We start from the raw sequence: 27,964 nt of genomic DNA, 5'->3' as shown, positions 1-27,964 counted from the left end.
ACGTTTTGAATAATATTTTATCCGGCGCTTGACCATTTATAGACAGGTCAGATATTTTAAATTGTGTTTTCAAATAAATTATCAAATTGCAATTTTGCAATTAAACTAAAAGGAAATTTCGCAATGCCTACTTTATCAATGTGCCAATAAAATATATTAGTATGACATAATGAACAGTTTTAAAGGTCGCTCGCTATGTTTCATGCATTTTTATAAGATCCAGTTATGTAAAATTGGTTTATGTTTACATTGTAATACAAATTTTTATTAAATTAAATTGTTTAAAAAACCGTATACTTTTGAACTACTATTTAAAATGTACGTTAGGTAGTTTTCATTAGGTACACTTGTAATCTATCTATATATATATAAAAGGTGACTGATATAGTGATCTATCAACACACAGCCCAAACCATCGGGCTGAAATTTGGCATGCAGGTAGATGTTATGACATAGGCATCTGCTAAGAAAGGATTTCTCGAAATTCTTGCGGGAACGGGGAAAAACGGGGATGCACGTACAAAGTCGTGGGCGGAAGTTAGTCTATCATATATGGCTTAATAAATTTCTCAAAATAATATAAATGAAATAGTTTCGCTGCAGATCCTGCCAAAGATTTAATACCCGTGGGCGTACCCACGGTGGGGCAGGGTGGGGCACTGGAAGGTACGTAGATACCTAACCAAATCTAAAAATTGAAGTAAGTACCTACTAACTCTTTTGACTGACTAACACCTAACAAGTGTCATACGCCCAGCGACCAAACGGCTGAAGATTTTTGGATCTATTTCGTGGTGTGGTGGTGAACAATAAGGTGTTTTGAATAAGAATAATTCGAATAACGAATTACACACGAAAAAAGAAAATAGCTGAGGTTTCTATGTTACATGAACTGTAAGAAAAATGAGTATAGTACCCCAATTAGTTACCCCACTAACTTATCCAATTTCACTTTTGTTGTTTTACACGTTCTACAACTCACTGATACTTTTTACTTTACACTTATTCGCCATCGCAAATGCCCTCGCAAATGCCTTCGCGAATGCCTTCGCAAATGCCTTCGTGAATGCCTTCGCGAATGCCTTCGCCAATGCCTTCGCGAATGCCTTCGCAAATGCCTTCGCGAATGCCATCGCAAATGCCTTCGTGAATGCCTTCGCGAATGCCTTCGCGAGTGCCTTCGCGAATGCCATCGCGAATGCCTTCGCAAATGCCTTCGGAAATGCCGGCGGTACAGCCGCCGGCATTTGAAGACCTGGATATAACTTTGGGTACATACTTGGTACATACAGTTGCTAGTTACATATTATTTTTCATTGTTGCCCCACCATGGCTAGCTACGCCAATCTTAATACCTATATTCAAAAATATTCCACGCATGCATAAAAAATAAAAAAAAATCTTATTGTTTTCGACATTTTTAAGAGAGGACATATAGGTAGGTCACCTCAGTCTTGTTTACTTTTTGTTGTTTGATTTTGAGAATTTTATTGCTTCTGAAATTATTTCTACCGTACTAATTAATAAAATAATACAATATTTAAAATACGACAAATACTTAGCATCTCAGAAAATGTTCCTAGCCTGTCCTTGACACCCTTCACTTCAGAAGACCAAAATACCTCTTCAATCTTCAATATGCAACAAATCGCAAACATCATCCGATCGTAAAACCCTGATGATTTTATGTCAGCACTTAACGCGTTTATGATGAAATAAGACTACCAAAGATACAGAATTCCTCACATTAGAAAGATTTCGGTAGAAAAAATATACTAAGACGAAAATAAAGTGGCGCACAGAGAGATCAAACGCGTTTAGAAATTGTAAATGTTTATTGGGAGCTGTGTAAACAATTTTAGCATTAGAAACGTATTAGCGCAATAAAACTGATTATAATATACATAATATTAAAACTGACTATTAACACTGTTTCTTGATCTACTTTTAAATGACTTTTCTTGGACTAACTATATCCCACGCTGTAGACATTTTACAGCTAGAATACTCCTTTTAAATAGAGTCATTTTGGTAGACTCAGTATATTGCTGCTGAGCATAATATCCACGAAATTGTTTTTCTGAATTTATTTGTTGGTAGAAATGACGGAGCACCGTCATTATGCTAACATTAAAATTGTACCTACGTAACATTTTCTTTAATAGTCCAGTAAGATGCCAAAGTGTGAATGGATGGATGTTTGTCACTCAATCATTCCTGAAGCTCTGAAATTTGATGACATTTTGGCATAGAGTAGGCTTAGACCAGAATTGGCTAATTAATAATTATTAAAATATACGGAAGTAAATGCTATGGCTAGTTTAAGTGTGATTTCAATTAACAGTTACGAAATACCCTTCAAATTCAGGTTTACGTCAGTGAGATAGCGGAAGCAAAACTGTCAGATAGCCAAAAGTAATAGACAAATAATATTATAATAACGCCAGTACTGGCACTGCGCCATTTAATCCAAGTGCACGAGGAGATATAAAGGTTGTTTTTAATCTCGTATCAGAACGTTAACTATTTTGTAGCGAATATAAGAAATTCTTCTTAGAAATAGGATAAAATCTAATGAGTTGTTGATGATTTCAGTAGAATCTAAATTGATTTGAGACAACACGCTGTTTGTTTCTTGTAACAAAATTATAACAAACCTTTGATATAATATAAAAGCTGAACATAAAAGAAACTTCTTAGCTCCATTATTGGTCAATCTATCAGTAACTGAGAGCGGAATGTAGACACAATTGATTCTACAGTACCTAACTAAAAACCATCTTGAAGGAATAATTGATTTAGAAATTTAACTTCTAGTCCAATCGTTTTACACCATAAAAGACAATAATGGTATCAAGTTTTTACACGTGGGAGCAAAAAACAATGGATGTTCCTGATCAAATTGCAAACTGATTAGTTGCATAAATTTTCAATAACAAATGTATAATGTAGAATGATTTGTCAGCTCTCCACCAGGTGTTTAAATAGTGATAATAAATATATAATTTTTATATTAATTTGTTTTTGATTGTATCGTGATTCGTGACACATGGATGGTCAATTCCATTAGCCTTGATCCAGTAAGACGTTTCTGAATTAAGACCTGATTTAAGAAATATATAGCAAATTATATTTTAATGCAATTAGGTATATTAAAAACTTTCTTATAAATAAAATATATATTTGTACAGATGATGTATCACTAGCCTAATATAGTTGTTGATATAACGTAATCACAGAATACATAATAGTAGCTAAACGGACACTCTCCGCCTCCCGCCAAAATTAAACACTTACCTCACCCGGCACGATCAGACATAAAATGGTCCATATTTTTCTACAGGGACGATACGCAACGAAGATTGACAACATTAATCAAATTGACTTAAAGTAATTTTATTATTTTGGATTTGTGATTATCGTTTTTCGTAGAAAATGGTTAGATATTGTGCTGTTTACGGATGTATTTCATCAGAAAAACGCGAATTTTTTTTTACGCTAGTCAAAAATGTGCCAACCATAAAGCGTTAACACACACATTTGCAGTGTCTACAGTGTGACTGTCAAAACGATAATTTTGTATGGAGTGTCCGGGGTGTGACGTAATCCTAAATCAAATGCAATATTAAGATTAGCACTTCGTAAACATTGGTCTCGAATGATAAATATTAATTCCGATGCAAGACGTTAATAACCCTTTAGCGCAATAAACTTTATAATCTACAAGCTCTGCCCTGCGGTTTTACCCGCATTGCTCTGTTCCTATTGGTATTATTATGCTTCCTGGATAAATGGACTATTCAACAATTCCTAAGATTTGCGCGTTCAAGCAAGTAAACAAACGAACTATTCTGCTTTAAAATGTTATTATAGTGAGAGTTAGATATGTTGTAATACGTGAATCATTAGCAAGATATTTTATTTTATATGCTCATTACTTTTTACTCTTATAAAATTGAGAGTTTTTATCGGGACGCAATATTTCTTCGTCTAGATATGAACCACTTGTTATGGTTTTGCATAGAAACACTCTTTTCACACATTTTGATCGTGATGTGATAGAGATATAATCTTGAGTATCTGCCGGTTATTTTTGTCGGTATAGCAGATAATAGTTGTGAAAACGTTGAGAGAATAAGCCTAAAGAACTCGGGAATATAATTTTACAATATCGACAGTTGAGGAGATATATTATTATGTGCCATCATAAATTTTACCTAGTACTACATGCTGAAAATTGTTGTCTCATAATTTCAAGAAAAATATTTGATCTTGATCAAGATGGTATGAAAAATCACTATCCAATATGTTGCTTTAGTAATATAGAGAATCATAGACCATAGAGTTCTTTATCGTTAGTATTGTTAACGACTTAATCTTGTGTTCAAAAAACTATAGAAATAACGTTGTTTACGTAAAGATTCAGTCGAGGGATGGAACTGTTAATTTTTTGTGTCCTTCTTGGTCTAGTGATTACAACTGTGCGGTTGTTGAACAAAAAATTGTCTCGAAGATACTGGTTCCTAGTTACTGCTTATAATGAATAATTCATTAGTGGAAAAGAAAATGTTGATGTGGTAAACCATACAGAAGTTTTTCTCGGGGAAGGAAGGAAAGGAGAAGACACATTTTTTTCAGCGAGTATGTCTATCAATGATTTTATCTGCACTTTATATCTCCCTTTATTACAAAAAGTTGTTTAATGTCTATGTTTTTTACTTTTTATTACTCCAAAAATTGTCTAATATCTAAATAAATTGAAACAAAGAAAAGCTTAGTCAGTATTAAACATTGACAGTAACCGATCTATTTTCTTTGTGCTCTTTCGGTGATAGCACTAATGTACCACTCATCACGTGATAACAATTTGGTACTATAAGTATTATTGGATAACATTTATTACTCCTGTGATTTGTATTCACAGTTTATGACATACAATAACTTTCAATCATTCAATCCATACCCGATTTTGCAATTCGCATACAAAATCGAACGACAAAGGAGCACGTATTACAATTTCGCGGGTTGCCATTGAGAAATTACGAATTTATGTACACATTACACACTTAAATAGCCAATAATGTCGGTTACATTCATAATGACCTGAATGCTAATATCGATGTTTTATTTCATATACTTTTGTGAACGTAAAGGTATCATACCTTTTTGGGAATTCCTGCAAAACGGCCTGTTCGGTTCGACTTTTACACGTTTTCGTCAAGAAATCGAATCATTTACTTATTACATATTATTATGATCATCTGGATTATGATAATTAAGTTTAAGTATTTATTAGATTTTCACTGTACAATGTTAATCAATCGCTTTCTTCGCGAGGAGGAGAAGCTATATTTTCATTAATTATTGATATTCTTCTTCAGTATCCTCCTTGTTAGACTGAGACTATTTTTATTCGTTGACAAAACTGTTGGATCGTTAACTCTCTTATGTGGTAGCCTAATAAACGTAAAAAAATCTTTAAAATTAGCCTTGCACAAATCATGACGTTCTTCATTATATTTTCGGCAATAATGAATCACAAAGGAATTTAACAGTCTCTACTTAAAAACGATTTGCGTCACTTTTTCAAGATTTTGCTTTCACTATACTAATTGTGTTCACATAAATAATGTTAGACAGGACAACGATTTCACGAAGACTTGAGAAAAAAAACTTAATTTATGAGAAGTAGACTTACCGTTTCTTTAATTAAGCTAGACTTATGCATAAATATTCAAGAAAACTAGATTTTACTAAATCTTGTTGATTGATTTTATTTAGTGACTATTTTTTTAGGTTTATAGGTTATTTTCATTTCCATGGGAACGCTAAAATTCTAATTTATGTTAATACTTCGTCAATTTATAATCTTATATCTGCTCATTTTGCATACATTTACTGTTTTCTGTAGTATTTCCTAAGATCTAGACAATAAAAGAGTGCTTCCTTGTTTACAGAATTGACAGCATTTTCTTGTTCACATAATATGACAAGTTGAGTTTTCTAGTCCACTTAAGTCTAGGAATATGTAATAGCATTAAAATTCGATTCACGATGATACCTCGAAGACCTGATACCTAACGCACATCACGTTTGCTGAAGAATTACATACATTTAGCGTAGCTACATTATTCATGACAAAACCCTGCCGCTATCGATACGTCGAAATTAGGTTATTTACAATTACTTATTGTGCAAAATTGTGAAGTTTCAATTTCACTTTTAAAAATCATATTCTAGGAGGTAGCAACGTTGACAAGTGAGCATTTTAGTATAGTTGGTTCTTTGATATGCTGTTCCTCTTGCTATTTCGGTTACAGTCCGGGCTGTCTGGCTGGCCGCAGTGGTTGCGTTTATTAGTGCGCATCTTATCTGCACAGGAAAATATCCTTAATTTAAAGTCATTTTTTAACGCGTAATTTTTAATCGTTTGCCTTTAGATAGATCCATTAGACATACATTTTTTATTGCAAGACGTTTTTTTCGTTGTTAAATAGGTGCCAGACGCAATTTTTATTTTAAAATAATTAAAATATCATCGAAATAAGTGAAATTCCATCAACATGAGTCCCAGTGAAGGATAAGTAATCACTGTGTTACTTATACTATATATAATATTCATTTTACTATTTACAGTTTTATTGCAACAATCTACCATATCGCCTCCTTTTTCCCAACGAACCTCAAATAGGACGTTAATGTAAACTTGATAAAAACCAAATATCATCAAGAAATTAAAGACTTTTTAACGGATTTTAAACGCGATTTATTCATTGTATTATTTTCCCAAGTCTTTAATTTCAAAATGTATAATACTCGCGTAAAATCAAGCACTAGAAAATACAAATATCATCAAATTCATATTTATACCCAAATGTGTAATAAATATGAAACCATCTATTAAAAATATTAGTTTACTAATTATTCAATATAAGTATTAAAAAAGGATAATATAATATAAATAATAAAGTTATTACTTACCTTTTAAGCGGACTCATGTTGATGTAATTTCACTTATTTCGATGACATTTTAGTTATTTTGAAATAAAAATTGCGTATGGCACCTATTTTACAACGAAAAAAACGTCTTGCAATAAAAAAATTATGTCTGGTGGATCTATCTAAAGGCAAAAGATTAAAAATTACGCGTTAAAAAATGACTTTAAATTAAGGATATTTTCCTGTGCAGATAAGATGCGCACTAATAAACGCAACCACTGCGGCCAGCCAGACAGCCCGGACTCTAACCGAAATAACAAGAGAAACAGTATATCAAAAACCCAACTATACTAAAATGACTTTTTTTTTAACGTTGCTAGCTCCCGTACTATCAAATAAATTTGGCAAAATTTCGAAGAGAAAGATGTATAGATGAATTTTTCTCTATTTTATATTATCTCTTATTAAAAATATGGAATATTTTCCGAATGCTAATAATCCTCTCGGTGTTTATCTTTAGCCTTATTTTAACGACATTAAAAGGATATTAGTGGAGTCTGTTTATTCAGTTTCCTTTAGTAAATTTTGTGACCGATAACGAAAATAGATAATAACTTGTTCACACTATTTATCGATGTATCTATTAAGAGGCTCTGTGAATACGTATTAAAATTTAAAATGTATCTATACGTTGACAGTTTAATCATGTGCTTAAAACAGAAATAGGAAGAGTGATAGCCAAGTTGTTCTCGTTCAAAACCACTAGCCAGCGAAAATAGAAATAATTTAAGAGCCATCAATTTTAGTAATTACGTACATCGGACCTTGGATACATCTATGTGGAAAATTTAAGATCAACAACTGTCAAAAGATTTAAAGAAACACACGAGGCAAGATAAGGGATTGGGTGAAAACATGATTTTATGACGGCAGCAAATTTGAATGACTTTATCGCCGGAAATGAAATAATCCATTTCGGAAAATCCTTCTAACGTGATTTATTTGAAGAAACGTTTAAAAGTAAAATAGAACAAAGGGCTTTAAGAGAAGATTTATAGAAGCATAAAAATTGCTAGAAATTTAAACTCGAACTTCGAGTGCACATGTATAAAGAATGGTGTTTACATCAGTATGATAATTATTTGCAATATTTTCTGTGTTGACCAAATCGTTGATAGTAATTAATTGGCGGAATTATGTGTAAGTTTATCTTAATTATTCAATAGTATCTTAAAATAACTGTAACGTACAGAAACCGGATCTATTTTTTCTACACTTTACGTCTTCACATATTAAAAGATGATTAGTTTTTCTAATCGTTTTTATCATCAACTAGCAGTCCGCCCCAGCTTCGCCCGTGGTACATATTTACGTTTTCTCTACATAAGAACCATCCTCGTACTTCAAGGAATATAATAAAAAAAGAATTAACGAAATCGGTTCAGCCGTTCTCAAGTTATGCGCTTACCAACACATTTTGGGATTCATTTTTATATTATAGACTATCATGAGATTGACAAATATTGTGTGAAGATATTTTTTTGTGCAATGTTTTTGTTCAATTTCATTTTATTATTATATTTCAAAATAAAATAAATTAATAACATCATTGTTCGTATCGTTACATTTAACTCTAGTCAAGGCCATACATAGTCATTGTTAAATCTATACTTGTTTAATCTATACATATAATAAATCTGTAGAAGGGTCAATTCTGTACATTGAAAATATTGAAAAAATAAATACCAGGGGGTGTTACTGGATCGATACCAAACCCAAATATGAGATTAAAAAAATTTTTGTCTGTCTGTCTGTCTGTCTGTCTGTATGTGAAGGCATCACGTGAAAACTAGCGGTTCGATTTCGATGAAACTTGGTATAATTATACCTTATTATCCTGGGCGTAAAATAGGATACTTTTTATCCTGGAAAAATACGTAGCAAAAAATTAATCTTAATTTTTCAGTTTTATCCATAGACGTTGTTCCGTAGAACCGCGAACACACGTTGCGTATTATTATAGGCCTAACCGTATTTGGGAATTGGGTCCAATCGATATTTATAAGATGTTATTGTCAGAGGTCTCAAAATGGAGAAATAAACCATCCACGCGAAGACCGACATCCGCGCGGACGCAGTCGCGGGCGGAAGCTAGTTTTTAATATTATTAAGCTAAAGTGTGTATTATTATTTCGGTGTTAGACTGCCCATTTATCGAGGAAGGCTATATTAGGCTATAATCTATAATCTATATTCTATATCATCCCGCTATCTCAACAGGAGCGGAGCCACACGGGTGAAACCGCGAGGCGCAACTAGGTAGTTAGTAAAATAAATCGATTGTTAGTATTGAAATAAAATTTCCTTAGCCCTAAATACTTTTACGAAACGGCGAAATGTCTGACATTGGCAAAATTCAATGAAATCGAGATAAAAACATATCGATTGTGATACGACTCAATAAAAAATCTGTAATCAGTAAACTAGGCCGATAAGTTGTTGTATCTATGTTTATATTTTATTGATAAGTCTTGTGACAGATAATATAATAACGTAATATTTTTGACGACCGATGTGCGTATGTAGACTAGCAAATATACATAAATTTTTAGTTTACAAGTAACATTTCACAATTTTGTTAACTCTATGGTCAAGTGTTTCAAATGGGTATAATGGAATCACAGAATGGAATACAATCTTATTTCTTAACCCTTACTTGCCTGTTATAATTATGTAAAAAATTATAATAATTTATATAGGTATTTTTATAATTCATTTTGAATAAAATTTATATTATTGTTTTAATTCAATAAATGTATAGTTTTATAGATAGTGACAATTGCTAATCCTCTAAACACTTTTCTAATAAATGTATATGAAAAAATGTAGAGTTACCAATACTACATAGTATAAAACAAAGTCACTTTCTCTGTCCCTATGTCGCTTTGTATGCTTAAATCTTTAAAACTACGCAACGGATTTTGATGCAGTTTTTTTTAATGGATAGAGTGGTTTAAGAGGAAGGTTTTAGTATATAATTTATTAGCTTTTAGACAAAGCGGGCGAAGCCGCGGGCGGTAAGCTAATAACATATAACATGAATTAATTTTATTAACCTATTGGCTATTAAAAAATAAATACAATTTAAACTTGTGAGACTGTATATGTATTATTAGCTATTAATTGATAAAACTGAGTAGAACTTTATTAAGTGCGTAGTTCCAATATTACTGACGCAATTAAGTAGGTATTTTTTTCCGTGATAAATAATACTGTTATGAAATCTCATACATTAAGGGCCGATTTTTCAATCCTTGGTTAAAATTTATCCGTCCAATAAAGAATTACACGAACATTTTAAAATGTCACCTGTAAACTGTCAAATACGGACAATTAGAATACATTTTTGAAATGCTAGTTAAATACGTTATCTATACATATAATAAAATCGTAGGAAAGTCAAAACTGTACATTGAATATTTTTTTAAAAGAATACCTGGGCCGTGATCTATAATCGATATAGAAGCCAAAAACATAGTTTTTAGAATTTTTGTCTGTTTGTCTGTTTGTCTGTTTGTCTGTTTGTCTGTTTGTCTGTATGTTTGTCCGAGCTAATCTCGAAAAGTACTGGATAGATTGACTTCAAATTTTGCATGAATATTACTAACAGGTCGGGTGAGGCTATAGGCTACATATTATCAAGCTATCACCTACGGGGGAGGAGCTGTGAACCTTTATTTTTCTTACGTATTCCGTGTATTACGACAGCGTACAATCTAAATACTCATGTTTAAATGTTGGTTTCGAGTAAGCCATGCTATTATCTAGCTTTACAAAATAAAAACTATGTCATTTACGTAATTTGGGCAGAGAAACAGTTTAATGAATTTAGTAGTATAAAGACAAATTAGAAACAGCGCCATCTATTAAATGTTATAAAAATCAAATCAATTTACACGTTAACTATTGGAAATTAATAATCAAATGACGCATATATAAATGTTGTTTGACAATATCTATATTGACACTATAAAAATTATGCAATTTAAGTAACTTGGGAAGAGAAACATAGCGAGAATGTAAGTTGTATAATGTTAATTTTGTAACAGCGCCATCTATGAGATTTCGTAAAAATCAAATCAATTTACATGTTAACACTACTGAACACAATGTTAAAAATTAATAATTTAAATATAATTATGTTATTTATTTATTTAACTCTTTAACCCATATCTTCCGTTCCCTATAAGATATATTTCGTGTAAATAATAAACTACATTTTTTTAAAGTGAGGGTAGATGTTTATTATTTTAAGTAAAAATAGACACCATTATCTACAGTTAATCTAATGATTGTGTTCCAAAGAGTATAATAATATATTGTTGTGTTCATTAGTTACAATTTTAAAAATCTTCGTGTTTTATAAATTTACTAGCTTACCGCCCGCGGCTTCGTCCGCTTTGTCTAAAACCTAATAAATTATGTACTAAAACCTTCCTCTTGAATCAGTCTATCTATTAAAAAAACCGCATCAAAATCTGTTGCGAAGTTTTAAAGATTTAAGCATACAAAGGGACATAGGGACACAGAAAGCGACTTTTTTCATACTATGTAGTGATATTTATAAAGCAATTGAATGCCATAAAACCAAAAATATCAAATGCAATCTTCGTGTTTTGTGAATTTTCACCATCATGCGTTCCCACAAAAGGTAAGTTGTTACTTACAGGTATTTATTGAAATGAAATGAAATGAATGATTCTTTTATTATTTTGAGGTGCATTGGGAACAGAAGTTTTTGATAAAATTTTATTTGTAAGTAGCTTTTTTTATAGATTTACAGTTAACTTTTGATTTTTTTATTTACAGATTCAATGCTAATAAAATTATATCGCCTTTGGAAGACGATTTCTGCTGATATTTTTACTACGCCACTTGAAAATTGATGATTTGATGATAAAGACAGTAGCAGCGAGGATTAAGTGGAAATTAGTAATCATCCGCTTCGTCAATTTTTGACTGAAGTTAATGTCCAACGTCCAATGGTTCAATCATTGGAAGTATCTCGGGAAATTTTGGAGGATATTTTTCAGGAAGGAGAGGAGGGGCAGCCAACCACATATCAAACTACTACGTTTTAGTACCGAAAAAAATTTTATTGCCAAATGAAACGTAAATTTTGCACTCACAACTTTACAAGTAATGTTTTTATTTTGACTTTGCGGTTATCTGATTATAATATTTATCGTTATGGCTATCGACGTACCGACCGTACTGGGATCAGAGTAGGTACATGATCAGAGTAGGTTCATCATCCAGGATTGCTTAGAGCATTTTCACACTGAAAAAGATGTTTTCTTTGAATCGTAGTTGCTTCATTTATTTATTTTTAATCATTTTACATAATATGTTTTATATTTTATAAATATATCATTTTCATTATTTAAGTAGATAAAATAAATTATGTAACGGTTTTATAAGAAAACACATTATATTTGTTAGGCGACGGTGATTTCTTCCAGGCAAAAGATATTCATCAGCTCAATAAAATTGAACAGTATGTTGTTAGTTATTCTTTAGATTCACAATTGTAATGAGCATTTCCGCATGCAAGTTGTATCATAGTTTAGATATATCATAGTTTTTACATATTAAAGTTCCAACAAAACCCTCAAATTTTTTAGTAGAGTTGAGCAAGATAATTTGAAAAATGTGCCGTGTTAAGTATTATAGAAAAGGTTAGTTCGTTGGTAATTATTATTTCTTCTTCATGTTGTTAGTATAAATAAACTTTAACTAACAGTCAAAGTAGTCAAAGTATATTTTAACTAATACTACTTAATATCTATTATACTTATGTTCAGTATTTATCTGTATTATTATTGCTTGACAATTAATATATTTTCATGTCGTATACCAAATTATAAACATAAGTTTAATATGTAATTAGCTGGATTTATTTTTACACACTCACAGACTTATATTTTATGTTAAATGTTAAAAGAGTGTTAATATGTAGTGTAAATCATAATACATTTTTTCACAATTAAAAATAATCCATTTTTCTGATGGTGTTGGCATTGAATTAAACCGCGCTGTCGTTTCGTTCACAAAAAGTGATGTTATGAGGAGCATATTCGGTCCTCATATCATAAAAAATCTGTGCGAAAACAATAAACACGTGTGAGGCCCTCACGGCAGATCGGGGCGGTCTGACGCGAAGTGGGGACAGCGTTGTCACTGTATCGCTCTAGCCACGCTGGTCAACAGACTTATTCGTTAGTTCAGTTTTGTATTAAGACCGCTGTGACATCCAACCCGTGAGACAACCAAACCCGGTCTCCCCTACTATCCCGTGAGACCGAACCTTCACTGAGAGGGTATGACGTCACACAGCTGATCGCAAACGGCATATTGTACTATCCCGTGAGACCGAAACCCTCACTGAGAGGGAATTTCGTCTCACTACTGATCACGACAGTCATATTTTATCTCGAGAATCTGAAACTTTACTCAATATGAAGACCGTTTGACAAATGATAGGGTGCATCATAATAAGATGAACATGAGCATAAGCAATGACTAGAGTAGGGACGCGAATATTACAATTATATGAGACAAGAACGATTAATAAGTTTGTTTAATGAAAGATTAAGAATTGAAACTATTCGGTCTCTGGAAACGTACGAATAGCGAGAGGCCCGTCTTACTGCAGACAGATTTCGTCATAGTCTTAATGTCTTGAGGTAAACAATCTACGAATTCGGTGGTGTGGTCTGACAAATATAAAAGTGGGTTTGCTTATAACCTCACAATTGATTACAGATCATTTTCTGTATAGGCGATATTAACGTAGTATGTTCTTTTTGTAATGCTATAAAGTGTAGTAAGGCGAGTCGGCTTTCGTTTGAAGATACACCGGAACCTTTCACAAAATCACTACTTTTAGAGGAACATACTGTGCAATTAGCGTTTAGCTACTATTATGTATTCTGTGGTGCAATGTAAACTGTTATTAGACAATATTCGCTCTTATAGTAGTGCGTTTCAAATGATCCTTTGGTGCTCAATAATTATCAGAAGATCCGTTCATGCTTACTTTTAAGATACAAGGTCAAGTTTACCATTTGATAGGATCCCTTTTGCCTGAAGGCCAAGCTAAGTTTGTTTAAATATATTTTGTATTCGACTACAACGAATAGTGGAATACAAGAAATCAATATTTCTCAAATTTAAAACTGAACTCATTTCACAATTTTAGAACAGGTTAATTCGTATGTATGCAGTTTTAAATCGACATTAGAAGCTTTTCCTCAAGATGGTGATATCGGCACTCAGGAACTCCCTGGACGTGTTATAACGCCCAGGCCACAGTATTCCAATTTTTCCTACAGTAGGGCGACGAATGTATTTTCGCATAGCAACGGAGGGGAACTCGCAGGGGGGTCAAGTGACGCGGGCCACGTACCAAAAACATGCTTAGTTTGTGGTATCGAGCGCGAAAGATAGTCATCGTGTTTTTAGTAAAGTTACTATGTAAACTAACGTAATTTAATACTTAGGTACATATTCTATAATGGTGTGCTCAAACTGTTAATCTACATTTAATTTAGATTATTATTTGATACTAAGTAATGTAGAATTTAAACCACATTCATGTTTTCTTCAGATTTTAAGATTTTCTTATCAGATTGTTCAATTTTAATGTAGTTAAATTTTATAAGAGACAATAATTAAAAAAATTTTAAAATAAAGTGTCACGTATTTTTTTTAAACGACGAATGACGAAAAACGACCTAATCGCGGACGAAGTCGCGGGCAACAGCTAGTCTATACATATAATAAATCTGTAGAAGGGTCAATTCTGTACATTGAAAATATTGAAAAAATAACTAGCAGGGGGTGTTACTGGATCGATACCAAACCCAAATATGTGATTAAAAAAATTTTTGTCGGTCTGTCTGTCTGTCTGTCTGTCTGTCTGTATGTGAAGACATCACGTGAAAACTACCGGTTCGATTTCGATGAAACTTGGTATAATTATACCTTATTATCCTGGGCGTAAAATAGGATACTTTTTATCCTGTAAAAATACGTAGAAAAAAAATTAATCTCAATGTTTCAGTTATCCATAGACGTTGTTCTGTAGTAGGTACCGCGAACACACGTTGCGTATTATTATAGACCTAGCCGTATTTGGGTCCAATAGATATTTATAAGATGTCATTGTCCGAGTTACTCAAAATGGAGAAATAAACCATCCACGCAAAGACCGACATCCGCGCGGACGGAGTCGCGGGCGGAAGCTAGTTCTATGAATAAGTTTTAACCAAGGATTGAAAAATCAGCTCTAAATATATTAAATAAACTGAATTAAGCTATTATTCATGTCTATAAAATTACTACTTTTTACTCTTTATCTATATAAAGCAAATTCTGTATTACATAAGGTACATTAACTATTCACAGATTAAAGGGTAGAGATAGTATAGTATTATTATCTTATTTTCAATGAGTGTATTTTAGAAAAAATGTACCTAGAATGTAAGTTAACATATAAAAAGAAATGTGACAAGACAATTTTAGGGTAAAATGGGTAAAATATTTCGTCACGTCTTCGTGTTTATTGGGTCAATAATAATTTATAATAATTTATAGTCTCACATGATACGATTGAGTCGTTCAATAAGATTATATTTATTTCTTTTTTCCTTCATCATACCCTGAATAGCTCTTAGAATAATAACGAAACTCAAACTATGATAAAGAGTAATAAAATGTTTTAAAAATCGGTGCAATGCATCTATGACGATATATTTCACATTTTTAATTAAATAGAACGATGATTTTAAAGCGGAACCTCTTCACACTAAAAGCTGTTTCTGTCCATTACTTAGTTACTGTATATACTATAGCCCATTTTAATCACTGTACGATTTTATAGCAAAAGCTTTGATTAATAAAGGATATATCACATCAGTAGGTAACTTGTTTACATATTATTATTTAGACAATATAGCATTTTTCCAACAATAGTGCATAATTGATTCGTAATGTATTTTTGTCATCGTTCATAGTTGCCTGACAGTACAACAACCATGACAATTGAACTATAGTGAATAACGAACAAAGGCAATTTAGCAAAAATGCATATAATTAATTTATAAATAACATGTATTACCGATAAACATTTTAATGAAATGTATTTTTAGGAAAATGTTTTTGTGACATAACAGATAAGGATGACCGTTATTGAGGAATTATGTTGTTTTTCATATGCACTTACTTATTCTGAATACGGGAATATATATAACAATTAAGCGATATAAAATAATAAGGAAATATTGAATTCTCTTTTTAACGTTAATTAAGTCGTCTAAATACAAGACTTGACTTAATTTTATTCAGTTTACCTCTTTCTTTAAACTTTTATCTATTCATAAACTCAAAATGTGCAAACATAACCCACGATAGATAACATTAATTCTATTTATTTATTAGGTTTTATATAATTTAAATAATAAATGTATTCAAGCAAAAACGCATAATTATAAAAGATACAGGATATCTACATTCTACATCAAACTTATCTCGGTTAAAAGGTAGTGTGATAAAAAATCGAGCTTTACCGAGGCTCTACATTCACACGTCGCGTATTATTTCAAACAAACTAGTTTTGAGTTTATTTCATGTTTAGGAACTTTGTGTGAATTGTATCACCTACAAGTAAGGTTAGATGCTATGGGAAAGTGATGTTTTAAAGATAGGAAAAATTAAGCACGGATATGGTTAATCAAAAACACATAAATCAGGTTTAATTGGTATTTTGATTCTAGCCGGTTGTCCCGTTATAAAAGCTTATATTGCCTATGTTATAAAGACTAAAAATTTGTAGACTATAATTTCACACATAGATAAATTTTACGAACCGTGTATGTCGTAAACGCATTTTTCATGCAGGAGATGATCGAGAGCGTTCTTCTGGAGTTAGGAAAACCCAAATATTGCATGATACCAAGTTTTACTTCTAAATAAGGATATTAAAATCATGCTAACACAAACTGATCAAAGATTATATTAGAAGAAACTTAATGTATTCTAATAAACACATTACAGTCCCTTAAGTAGTATAATTAAACAAGGAATTAAGACACAAACTGTGTAAGTAAGTCCCATATTAAACTAACCACTAATTGGATCGTCCTAAATTACGTTCAAAACAATAACAATAACGTGTACTATATTTCTTCTCACTTCCGTTGCGTTGTAGAGCGGATAGTCATGCACATTAATTTATATTGCCTTTTACGTAAATGGTTAGAGCTTGGCTGTTCTTTTCTTTTTTTTTACTTTTCTACACTAATATTATAAAGAGGAAAACTTTGTTTGTTTGTTTGCCAGTAATATATGCTAGGTTTTATCCCGGAAATCCCACGGGAACGGGAACTATGTGGGTTTTTTCTTTGAAAACGCGGGCGAAGCCGCAGGCGGAAAGCTAGTCTTTAATAATGCAATGTATAAGAGTTTACTTATTGTTTAAATTGGAGGGAAATGTTAATAATAACCAATAAATAATATGTTAAATAATACTTAAAATATATTATATGTGTAATTTCCAAATTTCTCATCTATTTATACGCATTACATTATTTTTTCCTTGAGGAAAAATATTAAATAAGCTAATGAAAATGTACTTTTGAACACACTGGAATAATATCATCTTCTTCTCTCTTCATTTTGATTGCATTAAATTGAATTGAAATGATAATAAAGATGTTATAACTTGTATGCAAATGCATATAATAATATGTAGAGTCTCAGTTATCGCGCTAAAATAGTTATAAATGCTTGAGATCTTAATTTCAGTCATCGGTTCGCTTTACAATCTATTCCATTCTCTTTTATCCTTTGATATAGGTATATAACTACTTAGGTAATCGATATGTATAACACTCAATGCATACGTAATGCATTCAGCATGAAAAACTGTTATAAATATCCGGTATCGGTACATTATTACGTTGTATAAAAGTTAATTATCTGTGGCCATTACAACATATTTGTAAGCTACTTATTAAATTTGTCATAAAGCCACTTTCTTTGATAAGAAGTTATACAAAAATAGCTCATTGTTTTGCTTCTCAATTGTAGCACGGGAACCGAGCGTGATTGTCACTTTTACTCATGCAAGAGCACTGCGATATAAACATTAAACATTCAACAATTAATTATCCAAGTTAAAGTAAACTGCTGATTAACGTAACCGCCATTACTGAGCAAGCTATTTTTAGAATACGCACAGAGATCACTGCTTTGTCTGCTGCTGTTTAAATGACTTTTGTCAGTATAAAATTGTATTTGTCTTTTATATAGATAGGTACCCTTAGTAGGTACCTAATGTTGTGTGCATACTATGTATGCAGATGTGTACAGAAAAACACCCACGTTCCCAGCCGATAAGAGGAAGAACCCGGCTCATAAATGAAGTTTACTTACGAATATCGTTTCGAGTCGGTCTCAACGTTTTCCAAACAGCCATTTTCCACAAAAATAGTCACATTGAGGTTATAAAGCGGTTGTCACATCGTTTTGACAGGTGACGTACGATAACACCGCCACCTGCACGCATGCCCTTGCACGCGCGGGGCACAGAACACAGGCAGGTATGTGATTGTGTTCAAATGGCATAGTTTAGGGAACAGAGAGGAGCGCGTCGGCCAGCAGAGCGCGGCCAATGAACGGCACGGCTTCAAGGTCACCGGGAAGGAACCGGCGGAGCGCGACGCCGCTAGAGGGCACGCGGCAGATACGAGTAGCTACCTCGCTGCCCGTATGGCAACTAAACTAAACAGCACGAAGCTGCTCCCTGGCGTGATGCGCCGATAAGCGGTAAAAGGTATAAATAAAAACGCCGCGTTGTGAATATGAATGAATACGCAACATATATACTTACACGTCATTTGTCCATCATAGTTTTATACTTTTCTAGAAGGACAAAGGGATATGTGTAGCGATTTTATTCAAAATATCAACTAAACTTAACAATTGCATTAGCGTTTAGCATGCGTTTAGTATCACATTTTGTTTTATATATGAACCTTTCAAAAATAATCCACACTCATAAATTAGGATTTTAATTATTAGATAGGTAATATAATGTATTAGGTCTGTTGTTATCGGTAGGCTTAAAATCACTATGCAGAATTATTTATATAATTGTTATCTATATACCTAACACTAGGTTAGATAACTATGTATATTATGATAATACACATTGTAACATCATACCGAATCTATGCCAATATATTTGTTTAGACACAAACAACAAACATTATAAATTACAATTAGACATAACTCTTGGTATCAATAGTATCAAAGTACGAATTATTATAATATTACCTACTTTTTATTTAATAGGACGTTTTAAAGTAGTTCGTACCACGAAGAATCTCTTATCAACAATAATTTATGTGAGCTAATTGAAAATGCACTTTGAATCCTGGCTATTTTTTTATATTTTTTTTAATTTGAATAGAAATGTGTGTCTATAATATTTTAAAAGTTAGATGTTTGTAAAAATAGTAGTAGCTCCTATGAGTAGCTCATACAAAATATGAAATATATAATTCATTCTGCTAGTCGGCACTAGATGGCGCAAGTGAGTGAGAAGAGCCCTGTGGTAGAGCCAATGTAGAGTCAAATTTAAAATCATTTTTGATACAATTTAATTGACATTCATTAAAAATAGAGGCTTTCGTACACTAAATAATATAATACATAATACATTTATAATATTGTAAAAGTATTATATTATAGTAATACGTCCTTTTGATATAAATAAATAAGTTTTGTAGGAATCGTTTATAGTTTGTTAAAAACCAAGTTACTACCTACATAAAAATTAAGTACCTAAGTAAAAAGTTATCAATAACATGTAAAATAAAAAAAATATTCTTCTAAATTTAACTGTTAAAAAATGTTATAATTATGAATCTAATATGGGTTATTTTATAATTTCAGTATGTCATTTTCAACGTTCTAATAATGTTAAATAAAAACTTTAAATAACCTTTCCTTTACAAAATATGAATAAAAATATAGATTTTTTGCAAACTTACCTGATTAACGTCAAATTAAGACTAAGAAAAATATACAAAGATGGTTTTAAATGAGTGAGAGAATGTGAGTTTTTGCACAGTATAATATTATATTTTGCTTATTCAAAACATTCATAAAGTGAGTACCTACTTATTGGACTCTAGGCACTACTCACTAGGTATGTTATCATTAGTACTAGAACATTTTACTTGTAGGTATATTAATAATAATAATAATAAGGGCGTAGGGATTTGACGACCCCATCGCCCACGGTTGGAATATCTATTGTCTATGTGACAATAAATATTCCACCCGTGCAGTCAGTCAACCCGCAGGACGCCTTGTGGCGGGGTGTCGGGGAGTAGCGACCCCGCGGGAACCGAGTGCTCCCGGGGGAGGCCCCTGTCTTCATCTCCGGCTTGCCTTCACCGGCCGGTCGGAGTGAAGCCTGACGAGGACAGGACCCCCACCTCTGGCTTGCCTTAACCGGCCGGCCAGAGTGGAGTCGCGAGAGCTTTTAGCTCGAAGGGTGGATGCGAAGCGTAAGTGGCGAGTGGGCACGTGATGCTGGACCCTCAGGGAGCGCGTGATCGTCGTTTAAAGTCCAGGGACGCCTCTCCACCCTTAGCTGCTCACAATATGTTGCCCCCTTGTCGCACTATTGCAGCGACTTATTTCGGGGGCCCATACAGTGAGAGGGCGAGTCACCACCTGCCAACATATTTTTACTTTTTTTTAGTAGAAAGGCAGGTGCCATAGTTTCCCATAGTCCCCAGTACCAGTCCATTTAGCATCCCAATCCATAGCCCAATTATTAAATTTCCATACCCTGCAATAGTCCCACATCGGCCGCGGACTGCCTAGGGCTGTATCTCTATAGTGCAGTCATGGGCAGGCTGCGGCTGGTGTCCCACAACACATTAAAATTCTCGAAAGGGCCTCTGCGTGTTGGATCCGTGTCCCCACGTAAGCCTTCCAAAGATCCGGGTACCGGCCTTCTGGTGGTACCCGAGTATTATGGAAATGAGAAACATAATCTATACATATAATAAAATCGTAGGAAAGTCAAAACTGTACATTGAATATTTTTTTAAAAGAATACATAATCCATGATCTATAATCGATATAGAAGCCAAAAATATAGTTTTTAGAATTTTTGTCTGTTTGTCTGTTTGTCTGTTTGTCTGTTTGTCTGTTTGTCTGTATGTTTGACCGAGCTAATCTCGAAAAGTACTGCATAGATTTACTTCAAATTTTGCATGAATATTCCTAAGAGGTCGGGTGAGGATAGTTTATATATATTATCATGATATCACATTCGGGGGTGGAGCTGTGAACCTTTATTTTTCTTACATATTCCGTGTACTACGACAGCGTACAATCTAAAGACTCATGTTTAAATGTTGGTTTCGAGTAAGCCATGCTATTATCTAGCTTTACAAAATAAAAACTATGTCATTTACGTAATTTAGGCAGAGAAACAGTTTAATGAATTTAGTAGTATAAAGACAAATTTGAAACAGCGCCATCTATGAAATGTTATAAAAATCAAATCAATTTACACGTTAACTATTGGAAATTAATAATCAAATGACGCATATAAAAATGTTGTTTGACAATATCCAGATTGACACTATAAAAATTATGCTATTTAAGTAACTTGGGAAGAGAAACATAGTTTTAAAAAGGAAGTTGTCTAATGTTAATTTTGTAACAGCGCCATCCATGAGATTTTATTAAAATCACTTATTGGAAAATGATAATTTAATTTTTTTTTATTTATTTATTTAACTCTTTAATTTTAATCAAACTATACAAAAAATAAAATATTATATTGCGATTTTATACAAAAATACAGTATGTTTATTAGGCCACCTATTACTAAGCAATAATTTCTTCTAGGCAATTATATTATTATATTATAGCAAAAAAATCAGCTCGATAAAATTAAATTGTTTGTTGTTAGTTAATTTTGTAATCTTATTAATTGTAATGTGCATTTTTTTGCATAAAAGTTTTAATGTAATACTCAGTTTTGACAATTATTGCAAGTTCCAACAAAACCCTCATAAATCATAATTTTGAACAGATTTGAGCAAGATAATTTAAAAAATATGCCATGTATATTGTATCATAGAAAAGGTAAGTTTTTGATAGTTATCATTTCTTCATTAATTACATGTCGTTAGTACGAAATAAACATTGACTTTTGTTCAGTATTTATTATCTGTATGATTATTGCTTGGTAATTAATATATTTTCATGTTGCAAAATTAATTATAAACATAAGTGTGAAACTAGCTGGATTTCTTTTTACACACCCACAGATAATAATATATTCTATTATAAATCATAATAATATTTTATCACCATACAAAAATGTTTCCTTTTACCTAACTAGATGGCGTTAGTCTGGGACCTCATTTTGCTTTTGAATATGCTGTAAAATATTTGTTGTATCGTTGCTTACAACAGATGATTTTTTTTCTTTTGAAATATTACCGAAAAGCCGATACAAGAGAAAATATACAGGGTGTAATCGTTCAGTGTGCACAGGCGATTTTTCCGTAAGTATAACAGATAACAAAAAACTTTAAACTGATATCGAAAGTACTTATCAGTTAACCTAATGAGTAAAATGGCCGTAATAAATTTTTAAAAATTAATCGAGAAATATCAAAAAAATTATCTTTAAACCCTTATACATTACTGTATGAAATATGAATATCCCATATACATTTAATATGAAAGATTTTAGCTTTCTTTTTCTTTTTTTGGTTTTCTGCTTTAATTACTTCGCAAATTTGAAGTGGCATTTTCCACGCTTTTTCCGGACATTTTCACCCGGATGTTTTCCGGGAATTCCCCAGGCATTTCCTGGTTATTTTGTCATAAATTACAGTCTATTTGGGACATAATAAAGTAAGTTTCCACCAAATTTTAAAATAAAAAATTTAAAAAAAAACCAAAAACTAGGTTTTTTTTAATTTTTGACCTAAATTTTGGGGTTATGTGAAAAAATTGTAAATACAAAGGTTGTAGATCTTTTTATTACAACTTTGCCATTGAACTTTTTTCCGTAGGACTTGTAGTTTTGTCGGAAATCGCGAGAAACCATTTTTTCTCTTAAAAGCTCCCCCCTCCCACTTCCCGAACTCGGATTGACCGTAATTTATTTTTCCTTTTATTTTTATCATATTCCCCTCCTTTTCATCCTACTGCGATTTTTTTTTGTTTCAAAAATTATCTACCCTGGTCTAATAGGGTACTTTTTATCGTGGGAAAACTATCCAAAGTCAATTTTCCACGCGGACGAAGTCGCGGGCACAGCTAGTAATAATAATAAATCCTTTATTGCACACCAAGTAAAATAACAGAGTTAAAAACAGCACATAGAAACAATGTACAAAAGGCGGTCTTATCACTTACAAGTGATTTCTACCAGACAACCTGTGATATTGGAAAATGCTGGAAGAATACATTTATGGAGGTGTGAGCAAAAGAGCACTTAATATTTAAAATAAATAAATAAATAAAATAACATACATATATTATATATAGTACACCAATATATATACCTACATATTATGTAATAATAATACATACAATGTTAAATAGTATTCAAAAAATTTAAAATATAATAGATAAATTTATAACGAAAGATAATATTTTTTTTACCAAACTATCGAACGTAGATATGGTTTGTGCATGTTTGATTGAATCTGGCAACGAATTCCAAAGATTAATAGCGTTCATAGTAAAAGAGTGATGGTAAAAGTTAGAGTGGTGAGATGGAATTAGAAGAGAAAGGGAGTAAGGAGATCTCAATACCAAGCTGTTGGAGTGACGAAATATAAATCTTTCCTTAAGATAGTTCGGTGTTCTAGCGTCGAACAATATGCCGTAAAGAAGATGAAGCATGCGAGCATTCCGTCGAGAACGTATTGGCAACCATTTGAGTTTCGTACGGAAGTGGGATACGTGGTCATATTTTCGCAAACCGAATATGTACCTTATACCGAGGTTCTGAAGGCGTTCGAGAGCATCTAATTGGTTTTCATTAAGATCGGGATAGGCACAGTCACAATAATCGAGGATTGGATGAAGTAAAGCTTGTACTAACTCAATTTTAGTGGGGATGGGAAGAAGGTTACGTAAACGTCTGAGGGAACCGTAAGAACTAAACATTTTTTTTCGCACTTCTTGAAGCTGCTGTGTCCATGAAAGAGTCTGATCGAAGTATATTCCTAGATTTCTGACACTGGAGCTGTAAGGGATAATAACACCATCCACCATATTACACTAGTTTAAATGAGATAACTGTTTAATTGTGATGGCTAAATTTCCACCTGATGAAGAACTTAGCAACACTTGTGCGAGCGTTTACAACATCAAGGTTTTGCCTAAAATACATTAGATTTTAGCCACTAGCGTAGTTCACTGTCAACTTCGATTAACCTTCAAAAAGCTTTAACCTATATTCGTTCCGAGGTCTAGGTGAAGACAATTTTATTCAATATCGTGATTGCATGATTCACGGTATGAAAATAGCGGTCGATTATGAAGATTATTTTCTGAGGGCTATCCAAATAGCATCTTCCTCGTTCGACGGATGCTGTTGAGTTCCTCTTGCGTAATCTGTCAATTGTTTTTATAATCTAATACAATATAACACTTCTGTCTGTCTGTGTATAATATGTAAAGTTTTAAAGGGTCTTACCTAACTCTTGTCTGCTTCTGTGTATGTGTGAAGACTGAAGTTATAATTGATTAAGAAAAAATCTATTCATATTAGTAATTTCGATTAAACATATTATGTAAATCAATTAGGTACCAGCAATATGTACTATCGTGTTGAAACTCAACATAAAGTTGGAATTATCAAAAATGTATCAAATAATAAAATTATTGTTCCTTCTCAATTCTCGTCTCTAATTATATTTTATATCTATGAATGTATGGTGTTTATTTTTGTATCGGTATACTTATACTTAAATATTATTTTTAGCTTCAAAGATTTTTCTTTAGCTCTAGTATAATATATATATATATATATGCATTCTAAAAAGTTGTTTTCGCATTTTCAATTCGATTTTTTTAGATACCCTTTGTATGTTTATTATTTGTTATGGATTTTATTATATCCATTGAAATATCTTATCTTAATCTAAGTAGAGCAGTGATGAAGACAAGATTTTAAACAAATATCTAAATAAATGGTAGAGTTAGTTTGCTCAAAATATTGGTTATCCAAATTGCAACTTGTATTGAGGGTATATAAATAAAATGAACATATTTTAATCAAGAATTTTATTTAAAAATAAATTATTGTAGTACATCTTGCACCAATAACAACAAAATTTTGGTAAAGACAACATGAATCCGCAACATTCGCTCAAAGCTTGAATCATCTTAATAAAATATAGAGAGTACAAAATTATCTACAAGTGTGACCGATTTTACTAATTAGAAATCGTCTATCGCTAATGCAGTAAAACATGGACATAACACACTGGGCCTGTTCATAAAAATATCATAAAATCTAAAGAAAACTTCGTCCAAAATTAGACAAGACTTGTGTAAAAATATTTTTATCAACAGGTCCCATTATAGAGATTCATCCTCTAGTTCATAAACACACAAAACTGTAAAATAAGTAAGAGCTAGCGCGCAAGAGCAACTTTTGTCTCCGCAACTATTTTGTCTCTCCCATCAACTCTATAGGAAGTTGCGTCGCTACGTGCGCGCACTTTCTTACTAGCCCATAGAGTTGATGGGAGAGACAAAATAGTTGCGGAGACAAAAGTTGCTCTTGCGCGCTAGCTCTAATACCAAAAACAATTGCTTAAAAGAAATAGCAGCTCGTAAGCTCATTATAGTTTCAGCCACACATAACAAAACACTCATTATGAATAACTTTAAACGTGTTGTTTGATCCAACTTGTCAAACAAAACTTCAGGTATAAAACCAAATAATTGATCATCAAGAAACGTATATTAATCTTTCAAAATAATACTTAAATACCATTTGTCTAACTTTTCAAAACCGATAGGCACTATTATTCAAACGTGTTGCAAAATATTTCCTAGCCGTTCACTTACAAGACAGTTACTAATTTCGTTTGCTCAACCATTTCTCTTGCGTAATTCTAGATGTGCTATCACAAAAGATTTACGACCATTTTCATTTAGCGATTATTAATTGAAAGCCTCGAATACGGTATCAGATCAAAAGGTCAGCGTTGTTTTTTATGCAACTACTTATATTAATGCGTTTATTGCTATGCTCGCCTATTCAACATTACCTAACGTTTTAGTAGAAATTTGTCAAACTATAATAATATAAAGGCGAATACAATGTGCAATCATATAATTGACTGTCAGAGAAACAACTCGTTTCTTATTGCTTAAAGTAATGTTGAAAATTATCACCATCGTATTATCGTTATATATTTTGACTACATTGTTATACTGATAGCAGCCATAAATTACGAATGAGAACTTTCATGTCAAAAATTTGTTTATTATCCAAAATTCTTACAATCATTCAATTATTATTGTATCACTTGCGTGCACTTTTCTTAACCTTTCCTAGAAGTTAGTATTTTTGTTCTTTCTTCTAAACGTCACTTCTTTTTAACACTAATTTCATCGTAAATCATTGTTTTCTTCAATGATGCTATTTACAGGAAACTGCTATAACGGCTACAGCTATTCAAGCTGTTTGTACATGTCCTCGATCTGCGGCTTGAAGTAACTCTTGATTTCAGGTCGTTTCGCTTTGAGTGTGGGCGTCAGAAGACCATTCTGTACTGAGAATGGGTCCGGATGCAAGTAGATGTCTTTGACCTGGACAAAAATGAATTAAGTATAGATTTTTATTTCTTTTTATAAAAGAGAAGTGGTGGCTCTACCAAGGCTCTACACGGGAATTCAGTAGGTGATGGCTGGAAAAGCTTACTTTTAAAGATAGTTTTCTTGGGAATAATTATAACAATTCAAGAATATTAAATAAATATAAGTCTTATGTTATAAAAGAGCCTAAGCCTAAATATTGCCTAGCACTACACCAATTTTAGGAACAAAAAGATCGATAAAAGAGAATTTTTGATCAAATAATTAAAAGCAACAAATCTTTCTCATTAAAAACAACACTAACTCCCATACACATATATCACTTTCTAAACACGTCATGGTCAATACCATTGTATACTAAACATCAATTTTAAAAGACAGCACAAACTCCTATATTCATCTCTTTCCCACCTGTTCAAATGTCTTCAGACCCGCCTGCCGTCCCCACTGCAGCATGTCTTCGAGGATCATCTTCTTTATTTTTTCGTTCTCACATAATGCTGAGAAAGTGCCCTTGATACCGTTCTCGAGAGCCCAGCACTTGACCACGTCGACGTCAGGAACAACCACCGCTACGATACACGACTGCAACACAAAATAATAATTAGGATAAATACTTAAGTTAATTAAAAGATGCCAAAACGCAAGTTTTATAGTACATAAGATCGTTGATTCTTTAAAAACAAATATAACTGTATGTTATTCTTAGGCACATTTTGTAACTAGAAATTTTCAGGTAGACTGAAGACATTTTACTATAATATTTTAATCTAAAATAGTTGAAGTATGCATGTATGTGCATGTACAACAATATTCAAATGCCATAGTTTACATTATATCTAAGAGATGCAGAATAACTGACTCAGTATCTCTGGCATCGTTTATAATAAATCTGTTTCTACGACCTTTGTATATAAATGTTATTCCAAAGCGGGTTTAAGACGTACATTTGTATTATAATTTGTAAAGATTTCAAACAGATAAGGATTTACATTAATGTATTATCAATAACATTCATTCACATATACAGGTGAATTTGATTGATTAATTATATTACGTTTCTCTAAGGACT

At 32.3% G+C, this 27,964-nt stretch overlaps 2 protein-coding genes across 7 annotated transcripts in view; both read right to left on the bottom strand.

The window, feature by feature from the left end:
• Positions 1 to 18,767, bottom strand: part of LOC123698143 (cGMP-dependent protein kinase, isozyme 2 forms cD4/T1/T3A/T3B) — a 120,646-nt gene extending 101,879 nt beyond the window's left edge. Inside the window, exon 1 of the mRNA XM_045644740.1 lies at positions 18,436 to 18,767. The gene's annotated coding sequence lies outside the window, so the exon portion shown is untranslated. The remainder of the gene's footprint in view (positions 1 to 18,435) is intronic.
• Positions 18,768 to 25,332: 6,565 nt separating this feature from the next.
• The window catches only part of LOC123697737 (long-chain-fatty-acid--CoA ligase 5), a 44,788-nt gene continuing 42,156 nt past the window's right edge, over positions 25,333 to 27,964 (bottom strand). For all 6 annotated transcript variants that reach the window (XM_045644273.1, XM_045644274.1, XM_045644275.1 and 3 more), the window contains 2 exons: positions 27,304 to 27,477; positions 25,333 to 26,886 (listed from right to left, as the gene is read on the bottom strand). In XM_045644273.1, the coding sequence (XP_045500229.1) occupies positions 26,749 to 26,886; positions 27,304 to 27,477 (312 nt within the window). In that variant the 3' untranslated portion in view covers positions 25,333 to 26,748. The remainder of the gene's footprint in view (positions 26,887 to 27,303; positions 27,478 to 27,964) is intronic.

The sequence above is a fragment of the Colias croceus genome, chromosome 15 (assembly GCF_905220415.1).
Source record: "Colias croceus chromosome 15, ilColCroc2.1".
Classification (NCBI taxonomy): domain Eukaryota; kingdom Metazoa; phylum Arthropoda; class Insecta; order Lepidoptera; family Pieridae; genus Colias; species Colias croceus.
The sequence above is the reverse complement of the archived record's forward strand: the minus strand, read 5'-3'. Positions and strand labels throughout refer to the sequence as shown.